Here is a 19,500-nt window from a genome sequence, read left to right as displayed (position 1 = left end):
ACAGACCAAAGAGATAAGGAACAGCCTAGCGGCCGGTCCTCCAGTCTGTCAGACAGTCTGCAGGCCACCATGAACAGGTCGCTGCTGCTGGGGGTGTTGATACTGGGTTTGCCATTTGTCAATGGCGACGCGGACAAATGGAGCACTGGGAATGATGGCGTTTTACAGCTGAACTCAGGGAACTTCGACAGGGCGCTGAGAGAGCATGAACAGCTGCTGGTGCACTTCTGTGAGTCACCCCCGCGTACTTAGATGGGAGGAGATGGAGGTGCTGCAATGTCCCATTTTTTCTGTGTGCAGACGTCCCTCTTTCTGGACAGGGACACCAAGTCTCGGCGGCTTTTGAAGGCGCTGCCGTGGAGCTACAGGGGTCAGAGGTCAAACTGGCAGTGGTGGATGCAGCGAAAGAGAAGGACCTGGCTAAAGAGCTCAACGTGGCGGGATCGTCCGAAATAAGGCTGTACGTTTCAGGAGATAAACACAGTCCAGTAGTCTGTCCTGGTATGTGCAAATAATAATTACAAACGCACTGTGCCCCTCTTCTGAGGCTGGAGCTTTACCTCTATTGCCTGTGACAACTGTCAGCCTGTTGTTGGTAGTGGGAGCTGCAAATGCATAATAACCTACCTGGACTTTATCAGTTTATTAATTTACAGCATACCACACAATAAGATGTAAGGCCATAGCTGCCGCTGAGATTATTAGATGAGGCATGGAAATAGCTTCATATCGGGAAAACCTTAAAACACGGTTGGATATCATTTAAATACCTGCACGTTTTGGTTGGTGGTTTACAGTCAGCTTTAGGCCATTAACAAGTAAGAATTGCTGTGGTAAAAATGAAACAAACACTGAAGTCAAGGGCTTGTTTTTCAACAATAAACCTATGAGGGGGGGCTGTTGCTGCTACACAAGATGAGGGCTTCGTCTATTTCCTGGGGAACAAGCTCAAATCCCACTTCACGTTTTATCTGAGATTAGATTATTTCCACACTTTTCTGGCTGCTCCTCAGGTAAATTAGCATCCCATTTAAGCGCGGCCACCATGTGCACAGCGGAGCTTTACCTTTGACTGTTGACACACTCGTTTCCTTTAATATCCAGATGAAACGATCCAAGTTTTCATTTAAGCTTCTCGTCGCTGTCGTATTTTGCGTGTAGATCTTTAACATGGAATTTATTGCCCACTTGACTAATATACATACTTTTATTTCTGGCGTTTTTAATGACTTTTTAAGCGTGACTTCACGGCGTAAACGGACGCCATTGTGCAGTATCCTTATCTGACCAGTAGGTGTCGCCATTTCACTCGTTCCTGCGCTTTTAAAATTATAATTATTTTCATAGCGGTTTCCTTTATATGTTAGTTAAGATTAATGTGTACGTCGGAATAAACTAGTCATTATTTCACGCTCACTAAGTGTCTGTACTTGATTTGTGTTATTGATAATTTGGTATTTAAATCCCAGTTCCTCAGAGCTCCACCTCCATTCTGACCTGGCTGAGGAGGAGGGCAGGTTCTCCTGGGGACCTCGTTAGAGATCTGAGCCAATTAGAGACCTCAGAGGACGTGACTGTGGTTGGATTCTTCAGGGTAATACATAAAATACCTTCAGCTCCCAGCTTGTAACTGGGACTGAAATACAATGGCTCCAGTAAGTGTGTCGATGTGTTGTAGGAGTTAAACCAGGAGTATGTGCAGACGTTCTACGCCACGGCCATCCAACTTCCTGACGTCAGCTTCGCTATAACCCAAGACAATGAAGTCACCCACAAATACGGCCTCACATACGATGTGGTGTTTCTGCTCCGAAAGGTATTCTATATAATCCATATACTTTTTTATGTCTATGGATATTTTTGGCCTTTACTTAAATCTGCATTAAACAAATTTATGTTAGCATTAGCATCAGCTCAGCACATTTTCTAAATCTGGTACTTGTGTGTCTCTATGATACTGTGCAATTCACTGGGGTGTGTGTGTATGTGTGTGTGTGTGTGTGTTTTGCAGTCTAAGCTTATCCAGGCTTATAAACTGATGCCTCAGACATCAAAAGAGGAGCTGATGGTTTTTATCAGCGTCTACCAGATGGACCCGGTCACTGAATACACTGGGAAGGTAGCGAGCATTAGCCACACTCTGCGTTTTCAAAGACATGCACGTTTTTCCTTTCCTCATTCAGCGTCTGAGCTGAGATTGGCCACTACACCACATTAATCCATCAAATATCACCATTTGTTTTGGTTTCTGTTTCATCCCTTAAAGTGTGAAAAATAATATAAAATAACTGATCTTTTCTCTTTCTTCTCATGCTTACAGACAGCCAATCAGATACTGTCGTCACCTGTGTTAAACCACGCCCTCCTTTTTATCAGGAAAAGCTCTGCTGACTTTAACCACGTCTATTCTGCCTTTAACAACGCTGCACAATCATTCAGAGTGAAGGTAGAAAACACACACGCGCACACACACGCCAAGCTGAGTTCTCACCTCCGAGTGTGTGTTTTCAGATTCTGTTTGTTTGGGTGAACGTGGACGAACCCCGTAACGGCAGGCTCATGGAGTACTTCCGGGTTCGGGATTTTGAGGCTCCCCTCATTCGCGTGGTCAACCTGACCAGTCATGTGACCTATCAGCTGCCCTCTGACACTCTGGAGGTGGAGAGCATAAAAACCTTCTGTGCATCCTACCTGGAGGGCAAAGCCAAGGTAACATCCATGCTCGTGCACAGGTGATCAACCAGGAAGTGGGAAAAACAGCATTCCTGGTTTGTGTGTGTGTTTCAATACAACAGCCAAAGATGCAGAGTGAAGCCATCCCTGAGGGGTGGGACACACAGCCGGTGAAGGAGCTGGTGGGAATGAATCTGGAGGAGGTCGCTTTTAACCCCAACAAGACCGTTTTTGTCATGTTCTGTATGTAAACACACTCAGCAGCAGCCTGATGGCGACACGAAGGTCGTTGGTTCGATGCCTTCAGGCCTCACACTGGACTGCTCCCATTTATCTCACCTGTATCAACCCTGTGTCTCAGATCTGCCGTACAGTCCGGCGTCCCGTGCTCTGTTTCCGCTGTGGGAGGAGCTAGCAGAGGCCACAGAAGGGCGTGAAGGCGTGGTCATCGCTCGCATCGACGCCTCAGCCAATGACATCAACCTGTCGCCACAGGGCGCCTACCCCACACTTTGCTTGTTCCCTGCGCTGCACGCTGAGCGAGTAGGGAGCATTTTTGTCCTTTTTCTTTGAAATATTGTTTTTTTTCCTCAGATATTCTTTTGTAAACTCTGACTCAGGGATGCCGACTCATGAGTCGTTTTTTGGTGGTAAAGACTGTGAGAAGACCTGAGAATAAAGATCAGAAATTAGGGGAAAAAACTGAAGAATTGGGTCTCATCATGTTTTCTGACAGATGGTGGTTTACTCTGGAGAAAGAAGACTGGAGGATCTGATCCAGTTTCTCAATACTGAGATGGAGAAAGCCAAAAGAGACAGAGTTCAGGTAGACGACCATGAACGCAACATATCAGGAGATAAACGTGGTGTGTGTGTGTGTGTGTGTGTGTGTGTGTGTGTGTGTGTGTGTGTGTGTGTGTGTGTGTGTGTGTGTGTGTGTGTGTGTGTGTGTGGTGTGTGTGTGTGTGTGTGTGTGTGTGTGTGTGCTGTTTTCTTTCTTTGGTAAAGTAAGATTCTCTTTCTGCCTCCAGGAGGATGAAGACAGGAGGAAGTACATCAAGGACATAAAAGATGAGGAGGCAAAAAAAGCCGACAAATCCAAAGATGAGCTCTAATCCAAAAACGTGTGTGTGTGTGTGTGTGCGCGCGTGTTTTATCCTGTCTCTAAAAACATGGATATGGTTTTATCTTCTCCACTGTGCTGTCATGAACCAGCTGTATTAAATGTAATAAAATTCACAAGGCTTTAAGTTCAGTTTGACCTTATGTGTCTTTTTACGGTAACATTAAAGGAAATTTTAACATTTCAACCTATTGATATTGATCCTGACCTACTGGTTCCTATAAGAAGTGTCTCATATCTCTGTGTATCTGTCAGTTGACAACTAATACACGTCACATAATGAAAAATGTGCTATATTATCCATCTAGAAATGTCAGCAAATAACACACATATATATAATTGTTTGAAAATCTGTTGTTTAGGAAACCAACATATCAGGTCGAAATGCTTTCTTTTTAAAAAGATGTGACAGAGGTTAAAAGTATATTGGAAATATTTTAAGGAAAAAAACAGCTGCTTAAATGTGGATGCGCTCATTTTAAAACTATTTTGCAGCAAAATAAAATATAGAAAAATAAAATAGAATGGAAATGTATCACGTGATTCTGGCGACATTTGGGTCTATTGGTTTTTTTAAGCGCCTTTATTTACCTTAATCGCCAGGAGCCCTGGTGAGTGTGGACGGAGCTGCGGCTGTGACGCGCTGTGACGCTGGGGGAGGACGCCGCCGGTGCGCGCAGCTCTCTCCCTCCGCCTCATCTGCTTCTGTCAGCGGCCGTCGGGCAGCACAAAGCCGCCGCGGGGATGGAGTCAGCGGGCGCGTACGGCGCCGCCAAGGCCGGGAGCATCAGCTTCGACCCGGTCGCCTTCTTCAAGCACCCCCGGACCATCCTACGGCTGATGTGTTGGGTAAGCCTCCTCTGCAACGTGCTGGCCGGCGTTAATGAACAGGCCTGCCTGCTCCCCCGGCTCTCTGTCTGGGTCTCCTTCATGTTTTCTATTTCTCTGCAGGATTATTATAAATCACTCATATATTTTTTCTTATTTATGAAACCCTTAACGTTAAATCCTCGGCTGTTGTGTCTTGGATCGCTGTTATACACAGAAATAAATTGTGTCTTGTGTCTGCAGCTCCAGAGGCTCATTAGCATATGTTTATCCGGAGCCTCTTTTTGTCTGGATGGAGCCTTTTTTGGGATTTAAATACCCGCTAAACAGCATGCAGCAGCTTTTTATCTTCGCCATGTGATGCTGCAGCTGTGAGTCAGACACTAAGGACCAGTGTGATTTAAAGCGGGTTCCTGTTTGCACGTTGGCTCTCTTTATCTCTTTGACCATTTTTGATCGTTCAGTTCGGGATCAGATCATTTGTCATCACCAAATTACAACAAAGCAGCGCGCTTTGCGTCCCACTGCGATGAAATAGAAAGTAATTCAATTTGAAAACATTGTACCTATTATTTTTACTCTTCATTTCAGGACATGATTTAATGATTTAAAGTGTTTTTTTCCCCCCAAGTCAGCACAATAAGCAGACGGATTATTCCTTAAAAATTAACTAGAAGCAGGTAAATTGTCTGCGTCACATTTCAGCCTAACTCACTTTCTATTTGTCCCTGAATCAAAGATCGTTAATCGATCGAGCAACGTCGTTTCATGGGTCTGAACTCAAAACGTGTCTCCACCTGCAGGTTTTCTCCATCGTGGTGTTCAGCTGCATCGTCAACGAGGGCTACATCAACATCGGCAGCGAGCGTTTGCTCTGCGTCTTCAACAACAACGCGGACGCCTGCAACTACGGCGTCACGGTGGGCGTGGCCTGTTTCCTTGGCAGCGTCTTTTTCCTCGTGCTTGACTTTTACTTTCCCTCCATGAGCAGCATCAAGGACCGGAAACGCGCCGTCCTGCTAGATCTCGTTTTCTCCGGTACGTATTTATGAATTATTGCATTATTATAAAGTTTGCAATAAACATCATAATGCTGTGGTCACGTCATTCAGGGCGCCACGATCGCTCTAAATCCCAAGAGTTCATCTGTCAATTGTGATATTTGAATCAGGTTTATGATCAAAGGAGGGCTTCAATGAACCTTCTTGTGGGAGATATTTGGAAACTTTCTGGATTCAGTTTGTGAACAGGCTAAAACAGAACAACGTGCGGTTGTACTGACATTAACCACAAGGGGCGTCTAAAATGTTTCCTTGTGATGCTTCTCAATCTGCCTCTAGGTCTTGCCTGCTTCCTGTGGTTTGTTGGCTTTTGTTTTCTGGCCAATCAGTGGCAGGCGACCTCTCCTGACGAGCTGCCGCTGGCCCAGGGCTCTGACGCTGCACGAGCCACCATCGCTTTTTGCTTCTTCTCCATCCTTACTTGGGTCTGTATGTTTATGCGTCCCCACTGTCTGCATGTCCAAGTGTTGGTGTGAAGGTTTATCGTTGTCTTTGATTATATTCCAGTGTCTTCAGAATCCATCAAGGAGGCCATTGACATAACACACTCTTCTGATGTACAGAGATGATGTCATTCAAGCAAAAATTTGGGCACTGGCCTCTCGTGTCAGCCTAGAATAAGCCTCAAAGAGTTTTCTCCCCTCATTACAAACATAGAACTGCCTTCAACCTAGACAGTTTCTCAGTGGGGACTGACAGAATGAGATTTGTGTCCTATAAATTATTAAAATGGCTATGGGACGGTCAGACAGAGGCCAAATGATTCGCCATCACACACGGAGCAGTCATCCATCTCCCTGTCGGCGCATGTGGGCCACATGATCTGTGATTGTACTCAGACTGTCCAGCATGTCAGAAGTGGTCTCCTTTGGCCTGCCATTTCCTTCTGCAGCCGCTTGTTGATTTTTAATATCATATTATCTATCTGCTCGCTAGCAAACATGAATTATTAAATCTGATCCCAAAATTCCATAAATAATTCAAACAAAAAATGAGACAATAAGATAGTCTGGAGAAGACATATATGTCTGGTCTGTGCCTGTGTATGTATATGTGTGTGTGTGTTTATATGTATATATATACACGTGTGTGTGTGTATATATATATGTGTGTGTGTCTATACATACACACATGTACAGCATAAAAAAATCATTCTACATGTGCTAAAACACATCTGTGTTCAGGCCTGGCTAATCCATCATGGCAACAGCGTGGCTCGCCATGCAAGTGTGTGAGTAACAGCTGTGTGTGTCTGTGTTACCAACAGGCTGTGCTGACATTCAGCGCTCTGCGGCGCTTCTTAACCGGCAGCAACACCAATATGTTTACATGGCAACACTTGGATCCAGCCCTTGGACACGCTCGAGCTACACCGTACCCCATTGCCAACGGAGCTACCATAGTAACCACCAACCCCTATCAGGCACCACCTTTCACTGAAACGCTGGACCCTCAGAAGCTCACACAGCAGAGACCCATGGCTCCAGCCTTCTAGATACACACTCACACAGACGGACGGAAACAGACAGACGGACAGACAGAGGCGCGAGCTGAGCACGACACAGGGTGCGGCCAGCTTCCTGCCTGGTGTTCATTCCACTCCCGTGATTGGTGGGCTATCGGGTCATGTGATGCATGATCTATTTTAAACTGCTGGCTTAAATTAGTTAGTTGTAGCTCTGTGTGAGGAACATCTGATCATGCGCACGCATACACACACACCGTCGCACAGATTATCAGCATACACAAACACAGCTGTAATCATACACTCCTGGAATCTAAATAAATGCACCTGGTTCACACATACACAAGCGTGCACGCACCTGGATGTAATGCCCGTATGGTCAGGTTCGGGTTAGTTTAGACCGAGATCAGCGAAGATGCTCCATCTGCCTTAAAAAGGGTCTTCTGAGAAGGAAATAAGAGGACAGTAAAGACTGTTTTTTGTGACCAATCACAAGCTGCCCTGCACATCTGTGGCCTCCCATTGGATGAAAGTGACCCAGGTCAGCAGCCTGACCAGTAGAACTGGCAAAAAACCAGTGTAGAGATTCATTGCAGAATACTCGTGTGATCCAATATTTCATCATGATATGCTGAGCTGGTAAAACAAATAAATAAAATCCATCCACCACCACAAACTTTGTTCTATTGCTGTGTGAGAAACTAACATAATTATGCATTGAGAACAAGATCCAAGGGTGTGTAAAACATATTAATCAACATCTGCTGGAGAGCCATAATTAGAGTGGCAAAGTTATGCTGAATTCATTAGCGCCAGTGAGAAGCAGCTGTGCTTCAGCTTTATTTTTGGACCAAGTGGCTCACTTCGGAAGCTGGCAACACCTCGTTTATTTCATCTTCATGCAGACGCAAAGAACAGATTTAGACGGGAGGTAAAAGAGTCAGACAGGAGGTGGTTTTTATTCCAGCACTGTCCGATGACGCAGCGGCAGGTGATCTTTGCATCATTCCTTCTTCAGGAAAACTCCGTCCACGTCACCACCATCAGGCAAATTGACATTCACATTGTAGAAATACAACTTTGTAGTCCTTAAATAAAATATACTCTCTAGCCTACAAAGTTGAACATGCCATTAGATCACCTGAAGAAGCCCTTCTGTGCATCTGCTTAAAAAGTCACCCTGCAGCTGTACAGTGTGTGGACCAAAAAAAGGGGAGGGAGAGTTTTGTTTTCAGACAGCAGGGGGCGCTCTAACCGCAGTCCTCATACTCACCTCGGAACTACCTACAGGTAGACAAAGATGCAGAGGTGCGAAAAACGACTGAACATTCTAACAATTCTGTGCGGGGGTGTGAAGGTCGGCGAGGTAGAAGCTACAAAATCCAAGGTCACCCTACACGGCACCAGTTGTTTGAGAGAAAATAACATTCCTTTCATTTGGGCGCCACATTTTCGTTCTTGCTCTAAAGGAGAAATTAGTCTGATAAAACACCTGCACAATTTTATATATTCCTATAGTTATAAATTAAACATTTACAAATAAAATCTTTGTCCCAGTAACTATCACTTACATGGTCATTTCTTTTGGAAACAAATGTTTATATAGCGCAGATCAGAAAAATCTGTTTTTTATCACACATGACTGAATATGATGAAAGAGACTGAATAATTCTGAAACATGACGGAGCAAAAAAAGTCAAATATTTATCGACCTTATTAAATACGAGCATCTCTTTGTGTAATAAAACTGTAATTTAGACAAAGCTTACTTAAGTAGCTAATGGAAGAAAAAGATGCTCTTAAAAAATGTAACCTTTCCAATGATTCTGGACGTTTTCCTTTATTTATTTAGCAAAGGACTGTTTGAGGAAATAATCTGAAGAGTCACACGTGTTAAACAAGCATTTAAATATGCAACTAATGTGCCTTTTGCGGCTGTTAAGGTAGGACTCTATCCGAGGAATGAAGTGCACGATAAGGGATGATTGTGGAGAGAGAGCAAGCAGGGAAGAGAGTGATGTAAGAGTAAATATAGTGGAGGAGTGACGGCTATGTCTAAACTAAAGCTAGGACAATGACAAGAAAAAGAAAAAGCCATTGTGTGCATCTTCTGTGCCAAGTAGCACAGAAAACACACACACTTGTACACACACAGTGTGAAAGAGTTCTGTCCAGAAACCATGCAGAAATCCTGTCCTTGGATGGTATGAGGGGCTGTCCATCAAACAGGAAATGGGTATCCTTCCTGTTTTGGATTGCTACTCTGGGCTCGCACTACTCTCCCTTAGAAATGAACAGTCAGTGGGTCTTTCTAATCGTCCACAGAACTCTCCTGTGGGTGATTTGTTGAGAGTGTGGCGGCATCGAATGACGGAGTTCGCCTTCTCAGCTCAAGACTACTGTCTATCACTTGCGTTGCCGTAGTTACTGGCTCCTCTCCTGGCGGCGGACTCATTCTCTGTTTCCTGTTCCTATCCAACACCGGAGACACTGATTGGCTGAGGCGGGTCCTGTGCTCCCTGGGGCTGGGGAAGAGATGTCTACTTTTGTGTGAGGGGCAAGGTGGAGGTTGTGTGTGGGAGTGTGTGTGCACGGCACTGTTAATATGGCTGACTTCCTCATCTGTGTCATCTAATGGGGGACAGCTGCAGTCAGGGCCAGCTGTTCCGGAGCAACATTGCGGTGCAGATAGAGTGGAGTCGCCACTGGGAACCCTCAGACTGGACAAAGTCTGCGGGTCCCTGAGCCTCTGCTCCACATTTGTTTCCAACTGGGAGCCACAGGTGTTCTGCTCAGGTACAGGTTCCTCCTCAGTGGTTTCACCGTGGCTCCGGCTGTGGCTCTTGCATGAGATGACCCTCTGGGGGTGAGCGTATTTCAGCGTGTGGACACTGGACGATCGTTGCCGAGGTGGCGTGGAAGCGATGGCGGGGACGGCCAGGTGGGTCTCGGCCAGATCGTCGGCTGAGCCATTTTGATCCAGAGAGTCAGAGCGAACAGCCGCCTGCAGACACAACACAGTCTCCATTATGTGCTGGACGGGACGCACAGCACAGAGCTGACATTCAAAACGCTTGAACGAGACGGTGACGAACTGATGAAGATTCAAATTTATCATTATTTGTCCTTATTTTTAAGTCTGATCATTGTACAGCAACCATCACTTGCCTGAGTCACCGATCAAAGATCATTTTGCTTCCGGCACAAATCAACAGCTACAGAAACACATCAGGCCATAAAGGTCAAGCTCACCTCACAATCTCAGCACAGATCGCCAGCATATCAGCGCACCACTCTAGCTGCATTGACCTTCCTTATGTTTCTGCTTTCTCAGCAAATCTCTTTGTTACCTAACGCCTCCGTCTCTGACTCAGTCTCGCTGTCATTGATACCTGCTCTTTTCTGTACCCACGTAAGCACATGGAGAGGCAGCGAGCTTCTTATTACTGAAATGTTGTCAATCTTAGTGGTTCTAGTGATGAGAGTTTGGGGTGTTTACAGCTCTGAGACAGAAGGTGAAGAGCAGAAATCTGGTCAATAAACTGTTTATTGCCACTGTTTATTAAAACTGGGGTTTAATAAACATTATACTGCTTCTCTGAATCCCATAGGATAGGACTGGACAAGACAGGACGGGACAGGACAGGACAGGACAGGACAGGAGAGGGCACATGAACACACCTGTCTTCGTAACTGTCTGCTTGCAGAGCGGAAGGATGCTGGTCTCTTTATGACAGAACTGTCTGGGACATAGGAGGGACTCAGCTTGTTTCTGTCCTGACTGTCTTCAGGATTTAACCATTTTGAAGGACGTCTGCCGGCACTGTAGGTTGGGCTGAGTCTGAGTGAGGAATGTCTGTCTATGCTGTGGCTGGACCTCAGTAAGGGTCTGTCAGTGTTGGGCTCTGGATTTATCCTGTAGCCGTCCATGCTGTGAGCAGAGCTCAGTCTCTGTCTTCTGATCTGATGAGCTGGGCTGAACCTGTACCCATCGATGCTATGAGCGGAGTTGAGTCTGTGCCTGTTTAACCTGCGGGCCGGACTAAACTTGCATCCCTCCATGCTGTCTGCGGGGCTGAGGCGGTGCGAGGAGTGTCTGTCGATGCTCTGGGAGGTGCTGAGAAAGATCTTTGGCCTGGAGCTGCGTCCTGACCCTAGTGAAGCGCGGCTGATGGTCGGAAGAGCTCCTGGAACCTGCAGCAGGGAGCCGCCTCCGCTGGAGCCCAGAGAGGACATCGAGCCTGCCAACAACAATGATCGTATAACTGGTTGGCAGAGACAAAAGTTCAGTTTTTGACACTGTATTTTTCCTCTCCTTGATAATTTTTTCCTTTCTTTCTGCTGATTTAAATACTTGACATGGATTTGACATTTGCCCCACCATTCTGTAAGGCTTTGCGCCTTTGGAGTTATTAATATACAAATTAATTCAACATTTCAGCTTCACCTCTGATGCCTTCAGTTGGCCTCTACGTCTTGCATTTTTATTGCACCGCAAACATGAGTATGAATATTTGTCATCTTTTACCATCCAATTAAGTAAACCAAATGTTTCAAATACATTAACCCCTGATGATGGTGATTACTCTTGACGATGTTCCTTTACTCCTGTTGGTTCCTTTAATGTTTTTTCAATGCATGTAAATGGAGCTCAACTCTGTATGTTGGGCTGTCTCGATATGATGCATTTAAGATTATAAGTAAACCTTTTGTAAATGTCCAGTAGCCTAAAAATAAGTCCAGGATGGTGCCAGCAGTAATGAGTTATGATAAAAGAGAGACATGTGATTCACAGGCATAAAGTAGTCTTTTCTATTTGTCTGTAATATTAAAATAAATCTCCTTGCAATAATCATGACTATAATCAAAGGATGCTTCATGCAACATCTCAGCTACTTCTTTGTTATTTATAGAACTAATAATCTTTACAACAGCCAGTAAGTGGTTTAAGCACAGAAAAATCTGCCTCTTCTTTTAATTGGCTATTACCGTCCAAACTACCTGAGAAGCTGTAGCTGACATAAGCCTCATGGCCAATGGGAGGATAAGGAGAGCATCTGAGTGGTTGAGGGTAGTTGTCGCTGGGGAGAGATAGCATGCGTCCCATGCTCAGCAGGTTGCCATGGGAACACTCCTCATCTTCAAGCTGCACCTGCCATATGATATCAGCACCGCTGTCATTGCTATATTCTCTACCCCCTCACGCGTCCCCAAATGTGACGTTCTGCTACCTGCGCAGGTGCTTCCATGTTAGGCCCCAAGTCTCCACCCACAGATGCGGCAGCGAGGCGTTGGCTGGCCTCCTCCTTCTCTCTCAACTCTGCTTTCTCCTCCATCTCCTCCAGCTGGGCCTCCTTGTTGCTGTCCTCCAGGTGCTTCATCAGGACGGCCACGACCACATTGACGAGTACGAACTGAGCGGTGAGCACAAAGGTGACAAAGTAGACGGGCGAGATGAAGGGAAGGTACGTGAGGCAGTGGCGATCCAGAGGGCGACACTCTCGCAGCGTGTCCTGGAAAATGTGGGAAAGCGCACAGAAATTATTCAGCAATTAATGAAATATATAACAGATATGGGATTAAAGTGATGTTCAGGAATAATCATTTAGGGTATGCTGCAACTCCCCATTTCTCCACCAGGAGGAGGTGTTGTTCTGAATGTGAAAGATCAAATATACCCTCCTAACCCTCAGCTCTTTGTTTAACATAAACACACAGATCATTTCTCAGTCATTAAAACATAAATTCTGCTTCTAAGTAGCCCAAGTTGGCCAATCTAAATCGACCTACATTATACTTTCTTTAATTTAGTTTCTAGTGTGAACTATAGACAGTAACAGAGTATGTGGGGCGTTTACATTTTTCTCCTTGAAGTAGGTCTACCACAAAAATTGACTGCCTCCATTCCTGAATTAAAAAAAATAAATCCTACATTTGCAGGTAGATAAATAAAAAAACCTTCATAATCCCATTCCAGTTGTCTCCCGTAGAGACCCTGAAGAGGGTGAGGAACGCCATGCCAAAGTTGTCAAAGGTAGCGTGCCGACTAAGCCCCTCACATGGGTTATTGTCCGAGCACTCTGAAAGAGGACAAAAAATAAGAATAAAATGCATCTTACGGCTGTGGGAATGCAAGAGGGAAGGATGAGAGGACAGAAGAAAGAGAACAGTGTGTAGATGAGACCAGATTAAAAATAAACAAAGCTAATGTATGTAACAACAAAATTTATGCACATTATGTAATCTGGGGGGGTTTCACCAGTGTCAGCGGAAGCGCACGTATCCACATGCATGCACTCACAGGCACATGCATGCACGTACACGCAAACACACACTAACCCAGTTTTCCAAAGAGCTCAACTCCCAGAGCAGCATAGATGAAGAACAGCAACATGAAGAGCAGACCCAGATTCCCCACCTAGACAGACATATTACAGATATATAGTGATGCACAGAAAAAAAGACCCTTACGGCATACATAAGAGTCACAAACATGCACACACAAAGAAAGAAGCCATTGAGGGAGAAACTTTGTTTTAATGTTTACTATATTTAAAAAGCTATTGTGAACCATCACAATGCCTTAAGTGGAATCGTACAGCTCTGCATTCGCAGCACTTTTTATTCTCTCCCCTTAATATTGGGTATTTCACAGGGATTTGATGGCAGGCAGTAGGAACACGCCCAATTAGATGATGATAAACACACTGAAACACCCGAAGGATAATCCCCAGTCACTCCACAATTACCATTTATGGGCAGTTGGCAGTGAACAAGAATCTCCTCCTGTTTGTAACACCTGCTCAGCTGCACAGGAGACCGATAAGAAAATTATGATAGAATTAATCACTTGGGTGTTTTTTTGGAAGCAGGAGCAGCCGCTAAAATGCCCTCGGAAATGTCTTCTGGTGCTTCTTACGTTTTTCATCTATACCCTTTATCATTCTGGAGGTCCTCTGATGCTCCGCACAACCCTGGGGCAGAAATCTGCAAGCAGAGCTAATATCTTTTTAAAAAATTTTCATTCCCCAGTTGGAGCTCACTTGCTTTAGTAGTTGGTTGCACAGCATCCCTGTGGAGGGAACCGTGGTCTGTTGCTGATTGCTGCAGCTACACCAATCCGCCGAGAGATTAAAATCACTTATGATTATCTTGTTTCTGTGAAAGAGTCTTGTGACTCCATTATCGCAGAGAGCAAGTAAGTGTGGCAATTATTTTGGCATTTTGATAAACATTCACGCAAGGGTTAAGTAGGAGAAATAGACAATTATTAGCCAATGGCCGATTACAGCATCACCTTTCTTTTTCCTTTAAGACCATTCTGATGCAGCACATTATCAGGTTTGTGAGGTGAGCCAGTATAATGAGGTGTCTCTCATTATACTGGCTCACCTCACCATTATTTCCCGTAGAATACAGGAATACATTTGTGTCAACAAAAACAATAAATCTGCCCTTGCAGTTTTTGGCCCAGGAGGCCACTTATAATTGGTTTGGTCTAAATATGTACATTATTTCAATTGTGCTTTAGCACTTTACACGTGAAAGTCAAGTTATCTTTTTACGTAATATTGTCCGGTTTCTCAAAATACCATATAATCTCACGACACGCTGACGTGATCCGGGGCTCTAATGCTAATGAGCGTTTCGTGTTCTTCACACATCTAAAATTAAACACTGCTTAAATGTCCCAGTGCTGTACAGGAGATGTGGGGGAGAAAAACTGCATCACATAGCAATTTACTCCACATACACATATTTTTTTTGGGCAGCTTGTGATTTTGTGTTCTGCAGCATCGACTCAGAGGAGAAACACTGAGCGTGATAAGTTGTCAGGTTTTTGCAAGTCAACTCAAACTATACCTAAGAAGCTGTGCTGCCGTCTTTTTGACGCAAGTTCCGAGCAGATTTCATTCTCCCAATTATTCTGTTTATCTTCACAGATACCCAGTGGCAAAACAATTAAAGCACGCTTTGAAGATATGAATACAATGGCGGATTAGCAGCCGCGCTGATAATTTTCAGCTCTTAGTATTGAGATGATGTTGCTTATTTGGGTTAAACAGTCCGCTTGGGGAGCCAGGAAGGAAGTGAAATCTCGTTAGTTGACAAAGAGCTAACATTCAAAGACACGACTTGTACTCTGCAGCTTTCGGGCTGTGTGTTACCTGAGGCAGCGCTTGGATAACTGTGTCCAACAGAGCTCTCATTCCCGTGGCCATCTTCAACAGCTTCAACACTGAAACATTACATGGCGACATCAGCCAGACAGCACGTGTTTCCGTGTATTTGTGCCTCACAGCGCGTGTGTATGTATGCATGCCTCGTGTTATCCTTAGGACTCTCATGATGCGTATGATGGTTGGGTTGATGGGGAGGGAAGCGTTTAAGTCTATTTCCTCCAACGTGATTCCCATGATCGACAACAATACGATGGCAAGGTCCAACTGGTTCCATCTTGATAAAAAAAGAAACCCCAAACATTTATTTATTACACCTCATCCCCTGTTGTGTGATAGTAGTTGTGTTAAATAAGAGCGTGAGTACCTTTCCTTGAAAAAACGCCGCAGGCCAAAAGCAACGAGTTTGAGAATCGCCTCGATGACAAAAACCACAGTAAAGACGTAGTTGCAATACTTCAGTATCTCCTCAAAGTACTGCAGAACATACAGGCACACACTCACAGTTGCTGTACTTTACTTCATTACTATGGTTCTAGGGCAAGAAGCAGAGGGTGTTACCATGGTTACCTTGGGCTGGTTGTAGTGCTCCATGCTCATGGTGAGGAGGTTTGTGAAGATGATGATTGTGATGAAAAGATCCAGGTAGTTGCTGGTGCACACGGTGTGTATGGAGCGGCGCCATGGGGCGTAATCAGCGTAATACGGCTTCTCCTGGGCCTCTGCATCATGCACACACACACACACACACACACACACACGGAGGACAGTTACGAGAAAAGTGAGAGCGGACTATGAAGTCACTGATGAAGTGTGTGCCAAGAGGTTCATTGCTGTGTCTGTTCATATGTGTGTGTTGAGGAAAAAGTGCCACCTCAGGAATTCAGTCCTATCCATCACTTTCACTGTGCACACGCACGCACGCACACTACACAGCACCTCAAGGTGTCTTTGAGCAGAAACCCTCACTGTCTGTTATAACTGACTAAAGAAAAAAACCCAAAGGGAGAGAAAAAAAACTTTGAAGAGAGGACCAAATGAAAAATTAGTGCGACAGGAGGATAAAAGGCATGTTTCTTGTGGAATTCAGTGTGCCTGAAGCATGTTATGGGCACTCATTATACATGCATTCGTATAATGTGCATGTGCATACAAGAGGTTTATCTATGTATTGTCACATCTACAATATGATAAACTATAAAGACACCGACTCCTTTTGTGTGTTTAGTGCTGAAATGATCACCTCTCAGGGACATATTGTATCAGGGCCACACTATTTGATGTTAATAAAATGCTGCCCCCCCCCCCCTCCTCAGCACAGCAGGGGGTTATAACTGAGTAATGAACACCGGATCTTACTTAGCAAACCAAAATGTTATGGTTCCATGTTCACATTTCTGAAATGGTAAATGTTCATGGACACATTTCAGAATGGGATTCTGTGAAAAACATATTTGCATTTCAATACTTTTCTGACTCCATTTAATCTTCTTTTTTTTTTTTTTTTTTTTTTACAGCTCTAGCCGGGAGGGGGGGGGGACCCCAGAAGCAGATCTGCAAGTTATTCATTCAGTGTGTCCAATAATTTGTCAGCTTATTAAAATAATTATTCTATACCAAACTCTGGGCATAAAGTACTGGCCATGTTATTGTAAACTTAACAACTCACAAATTGGAATTACACAACCCCGATATGGCTTGACAAAGATCCAAATGTTCATTTCTGGCAGCTCCAGTAGGACCTGAATGAACGGGACTACTGGAGCAGCCTCTTCCCAGCTGGTACTAAACATTGTTTTATTAAATGTGCGAAAATCGAAAAGTATTAATGTTGCGAAATTCGCATATGTTTGCCATGCAGTATCTGGCACCCCCCCTCCCCATTCTCACTCCTTCTCCTCTTCTCCAAGCGCTTTTGTCGTTTCTCCTCCCTCAGCCGCGCCTCCTCCTCCTCCTGCTGCTGCCGACACTTATGAAAGTTTTCCACCACCACGCCAACAAACATGTTGAGCACGAAGAAGCTGACGATGAGGAGGAAGGAGATGAAAAACAGCAGCATCCAGGGGTCGTGGTTCCTTTTTGGCTACAGGGAGGCAAAAAGGCGGGGGTTGGGAGGAGTACGGAGTGACAAAAGAGGGTGAGGGAGGAGAAGATAAGATGAGGAGAGAGCACAAACAAGACAATGCAAATCCTGAGTCAGCAGGAGCACTGTCAACTCACATCTGTGCATCTGCCTGCTTTTTTCCCCCCATACACAATCCTTTTCTACTGAAAAATCCCCCATCCTACGCGAAGCAAGCATGTTCACTGCTGCCTGAGACTCATATTAAACAGCACCAAAAACACAGATACCACACTTCATAATGTTAACTGGACGAATTCCCCATATTCCTTTTACACTTCCTAGAAGCTATTCCTCTTTGTGTATGCATTTGTGTGTGTGTTCACCTGCTGGTCCACCCCAACAGCATCCAGGCCGTCATACATGATGCTGACCCATCCGTCCTTACACGACAGCACAAACAGTGACATCAGCGCCTACAAGATTGAGACACCACCACACAGTCAAGTCCTCTGTGAGAGCAGGTGTCAGGGCCACATGCATGTCTGTGTGCGCGCCAAACCTGCCCCAGGTTGTCAAAGTTGTACTTCCGCCGAATCCAGCGATACCCTGCTCCCAGACACTGCGTTTTATTGATGATGTTGCTCACATCAAGCCCATCGCAGTAGTAAAATTTTCCTTTAAACAGCTGCACACACAGAAGGAATCAGCGCAAAGGCCCAACGATATTACTTAGGTAAGATATCATCAGGTAGGGGTCATTTTCTACTCAGGTAATGTTTTCTAATTGGCACAAAATTGACTAGAACTAAAGGAAGAAAAATAAAAAATATGATTCAACCATTAAAAATGTTACTGACACTTTAATATCCAGAGTGGTAGCAATAATAAGGAGGAAGCTGTTAGTCAGTCAGCACGCTGCTTCCTTGCTTAACCGAAAACAACCGGTTTTAAATAATTAAAAGTTTATCTGTGTTTTAATTGTTTTTCAGCACCTAATTTGCATATCCTCCAGATTTCTCTTGTCCCCAAGCATTTTACATCATTTCAGACGTTTGCCTCATCAGAACAAACAAACAAATTAAGGTTTGGACATAGACCGCTAGAAAAAGAGCATTTATAGTTTAAATACAGTACTAAATGGAAAGTGAAAATGCTCACCTGAACTCCTAGAATTCCAAAGACAATAAAAAAAGCACAGCAGATGAGGACAATATTCCCAATGGGCCTTAAAGATGTGATCAAAGTCTCCACCACCAGTTTTAAGCCCGGTGCTCGGCTTATCACCCTGCAACACACACGGCCACAGTCAGGCTAAATAAGATTGCATTTGATTCAAGAACACCTGAGAAACTGTTAAGGACTCTTAACCTCAGTGGTCGCAGTGTTCGAAGTAACCGGAGCACACGGAGGATTCCGAAGATTCGATTTCCACCTGCTGATGCGACGGAGACCAGGATGTCCACGAGCGACACAAACACCAGCAGTCCGTCCAAGATGTTCCAGCTGCTCTGCAGGTACACACTGTGTCCAAAGTACAGGCCCATAGCTACCACCTACACAGGCACCCAAAAATTACAACTAGTAAAAACCTATGAAGCATAAAATTAAAGCTGTTTTGATTCCCCACCAGTCAGAAAACAACTTTCACTGTGCAGTTGGAAAGTTTTCAGACACCTTCGAGTTTCTTTCTGTTCTTTTTTTTAGCTTCGGGGGCCCTCTGTTCCTCTTGATCATCTTTGACATGTTTTACCCTGTGGTGAATCCAACTGATTGGACATGATTTGGAAAGACACACACCTGTCTATATACTCTGGCAATCAGAGTAAAAATCAAGTCATGTGGGCAAAAACCTCCCTCCAGAGCTCAGACACAGGACCGTAAGAAGCGACAGGAGTAGGTTACAAAACAAAATGTTGACCAAACCAAGCAATTTGGTGAAAAGGTTTTGCTTAAGAGATGTGACCAAGAACCCATTGACTACTCTGGCTGAGCTCCAGACACACTAGGAGAAAGTTCCAGAAGGTCAACTGTCAGTGCAGCAGACCATCAATCAGAGTTTTATAGCAACGTATCCAGCCAGAAACGTCTCCTCAGTTAAAGATGCA

At 44.6% G+C, this 19,500-nt stretch overlaps 3 protein-coding genes across 8 annotated transcripts in view; 2 read left to right on the top strand and 1 right to left on the bottom strand.

Moving 5' to 3' along the window:
• The first annotated feature begins 37 nt into the window (after positions 1 to 37).
• On the top strand, positions 38 to 3,928 carry LOC101064129 (protein disulfide-isomerase). Of its 2 annotated transcripts, none has more exons than XM_011612779.2 (11): positions 38 to 229; positions 301 to 501; positions 1,470 to 1,594; positions 1,679 to 1,816; positions 2,012 to 2,119; positions 2,321 to 2,446; positions 2,512 to 2,709; positions 2,796 to 2,916; positions 3,035 to 3,216; positions 3,410 to 3,499; positions 3,705 to 3,928. In XM_011612779.2, exons 1-11 carry the CDS (start codon positions 70 to 72, stop codon positions 3,786 to 3,788), a joined length of 1,533 nt encoding a protein of 510 aa, XP_011611081.2. In that variant the 5' UTR covers positions 38 to 69; the 3' UTR covers positions 3,789 to 3,928. The 2 variants fall into 2 exon arrangements, with proteins under 2 accessions (XP_011611081.2, XP_011611082.2); XM_011612780.2 differs by having other exon boundaries at positions 3,682 to 3,782.
• A 499-nt stretch (positions 3,929 to 4,427) lies between these two features.
• LOC101064347 (synaptogyrin-3-like) lies at positions 4,428 to 7,826 on the top strand. Its single transcript, XM_003972320.3, has 4 exons — positions 4,428 to 4,645; positions 5,428 to 5,662; positions 5,965 to 6,110; positions 6,953 to 7,826. Exons 1-4 carry the CDS (start codon positions 4,541 to 4,543, stop codon positions 7,178 to 7,180), a joined length of 714 nt encoding a protein of 237 aa, XP_003972369.1. The 5' UTR covers positions 4,428 to 4,540; the 3' UTR covers positions 7,181 to 7,826.
• Positions 7,827 to 8,122: 296 nt separating this feature from the next.
• The window catches only part of LOC101064573 (voltage-dependent T-type calcium channel subunit alpha-1H-like), a 35,939-nt gene continuing 24,561 nt past the window's right edge, over positions 8,123 to 19,500 (bottom strand). For 2 of the 5 annotated variants that reach the window (XM_029850459.1, XM_029850460.1), the window contains 15 exons: positions 18,764 to 18,948; positions 18,554 to 18,680; positions 17,955 to 18,080; positions 17,779 to 17,868; positions 17,221 to 17,413; positions 15,901 to 16,052; positions 15,698 to 15,807; positions 15,474 to 15,607; positions 15,319 to 15,389; positions 13,490 to 13,568; positions 13,109 to 13,230; positions 12,382 to 12,663; positions 12,152 to 12,302; positions 10,832 to 11,391; positions 8,123 to 10,154 (listed from right to left, as the gene is read on the bottom strand). In XM_029850459.1, coding sequence (XP_029706319.1) covers positions 9,462 to 10,154; positions 10,832 to 11,391; positions 12,152 to 12,302; positions 12,382 to 12,663; positions 13,109 to 13,230; positions 13,490 to 13,568; positions 15,319 to 15,389; positions 15,474 to 15,607; positions 15,698 to 15,807; positions 15,901 to 16,052; positions 17,221 to 17,413; positions 17,779 to 17,868; positions 17,955 to 18,080; positions 18,554 to 18,680; positions 18,764 to 18,948 — 3,075 coding nt within the window. In that variant the 3' untranslated portion in view covers positions 8,123 to 9,461. The remainder of the gene's footprint in view (positions 10,155 to 10,831; positions 11,392 to 12,151; positions 12,303 to 12,381; positions 12,664 to 13,108; positions 13,231 to 13,489; positions 13,569 to 15,318; positions 15,390 to 15,473; positions 15,608 to 15,697; positions 15,808 to 15,900; positions 16,053 to 17,220; positions 17,414 to 17,778; positions 17,869 to 17,954; positions 18,081 to 18,553; positions 18,681 to 18,763; positions 18,949 to 19,500) is intronic. The other 3 variants (XM_029850461.1, XM_029850462.1, XM_029850463.1) reach the window with 3 other exon arrangements.

This window comes from Takifugu rubripes, chromosome 17 (assembly GCF_901000725.2).
Source record: "Takifugu rubripes chromosome 17, fTakRub1.2, whole genome shotgun sequence".
In the NCBI taxonomy this organism is placed as follows: domain Eukaryota; kingdom Metazoa; phylum Chordata; class Actinopteri; order Tetraodontiformes; family Tetraodontidae; genus Takifugu; species Takifugu rubripes.
This window is presented reverse-complemented; position numbering and strand designations above follow the sequence as displayed.

Excerpts from the sequence above, each read along its gene's own strand:
- LOC101064129 (XM_011612779.2), top strand. The coding sequence starts at position 70 with ATGAACAGGTCGCTGCTGCTGGGGGTGTTGATACTGGGTTTGCCATTT. Across the intron at positions 1,817-2,011 it reads TGGTGTTTCTGCTCCGAAAG|TCTAAGCTTATCCAGGCTTA; the intron begins GTATTCTATATA and ends TGTGTTTTGCAG. Across the intron at positions 3,500-3,704 it reads CCAAAAGAGACAGAGTTCAG|GAGGATGAAGACAGGAGGAA; the intron begins GTAGACGACCAT and ends TTCTGCCTCCAG.
- LOC101064347 (XM_003972320.3), top strand. The coding sequence starts at position 4,541 with ATGGAGTCAGCGGGCGCGTACGGCGCCGCCAAGGCCGGGAGCATCAGC. Across the intron at positions 4,646-5,427 it reads TCCTACGGCTGATGTGTTGG|GTTTTCTCCATCGTGGTGTT; the intron begins GTAAGCCTCCTC and ends CTCCACCTGCAG. Across the intron at positions 5,663-5,964 it reads GCTAGATCTCGTTTTCTCCG|GTCTTGCCTGCTTCCTGTGG; the intron begins GTACGTATTTAT and ends ATCTGCCTCTAG.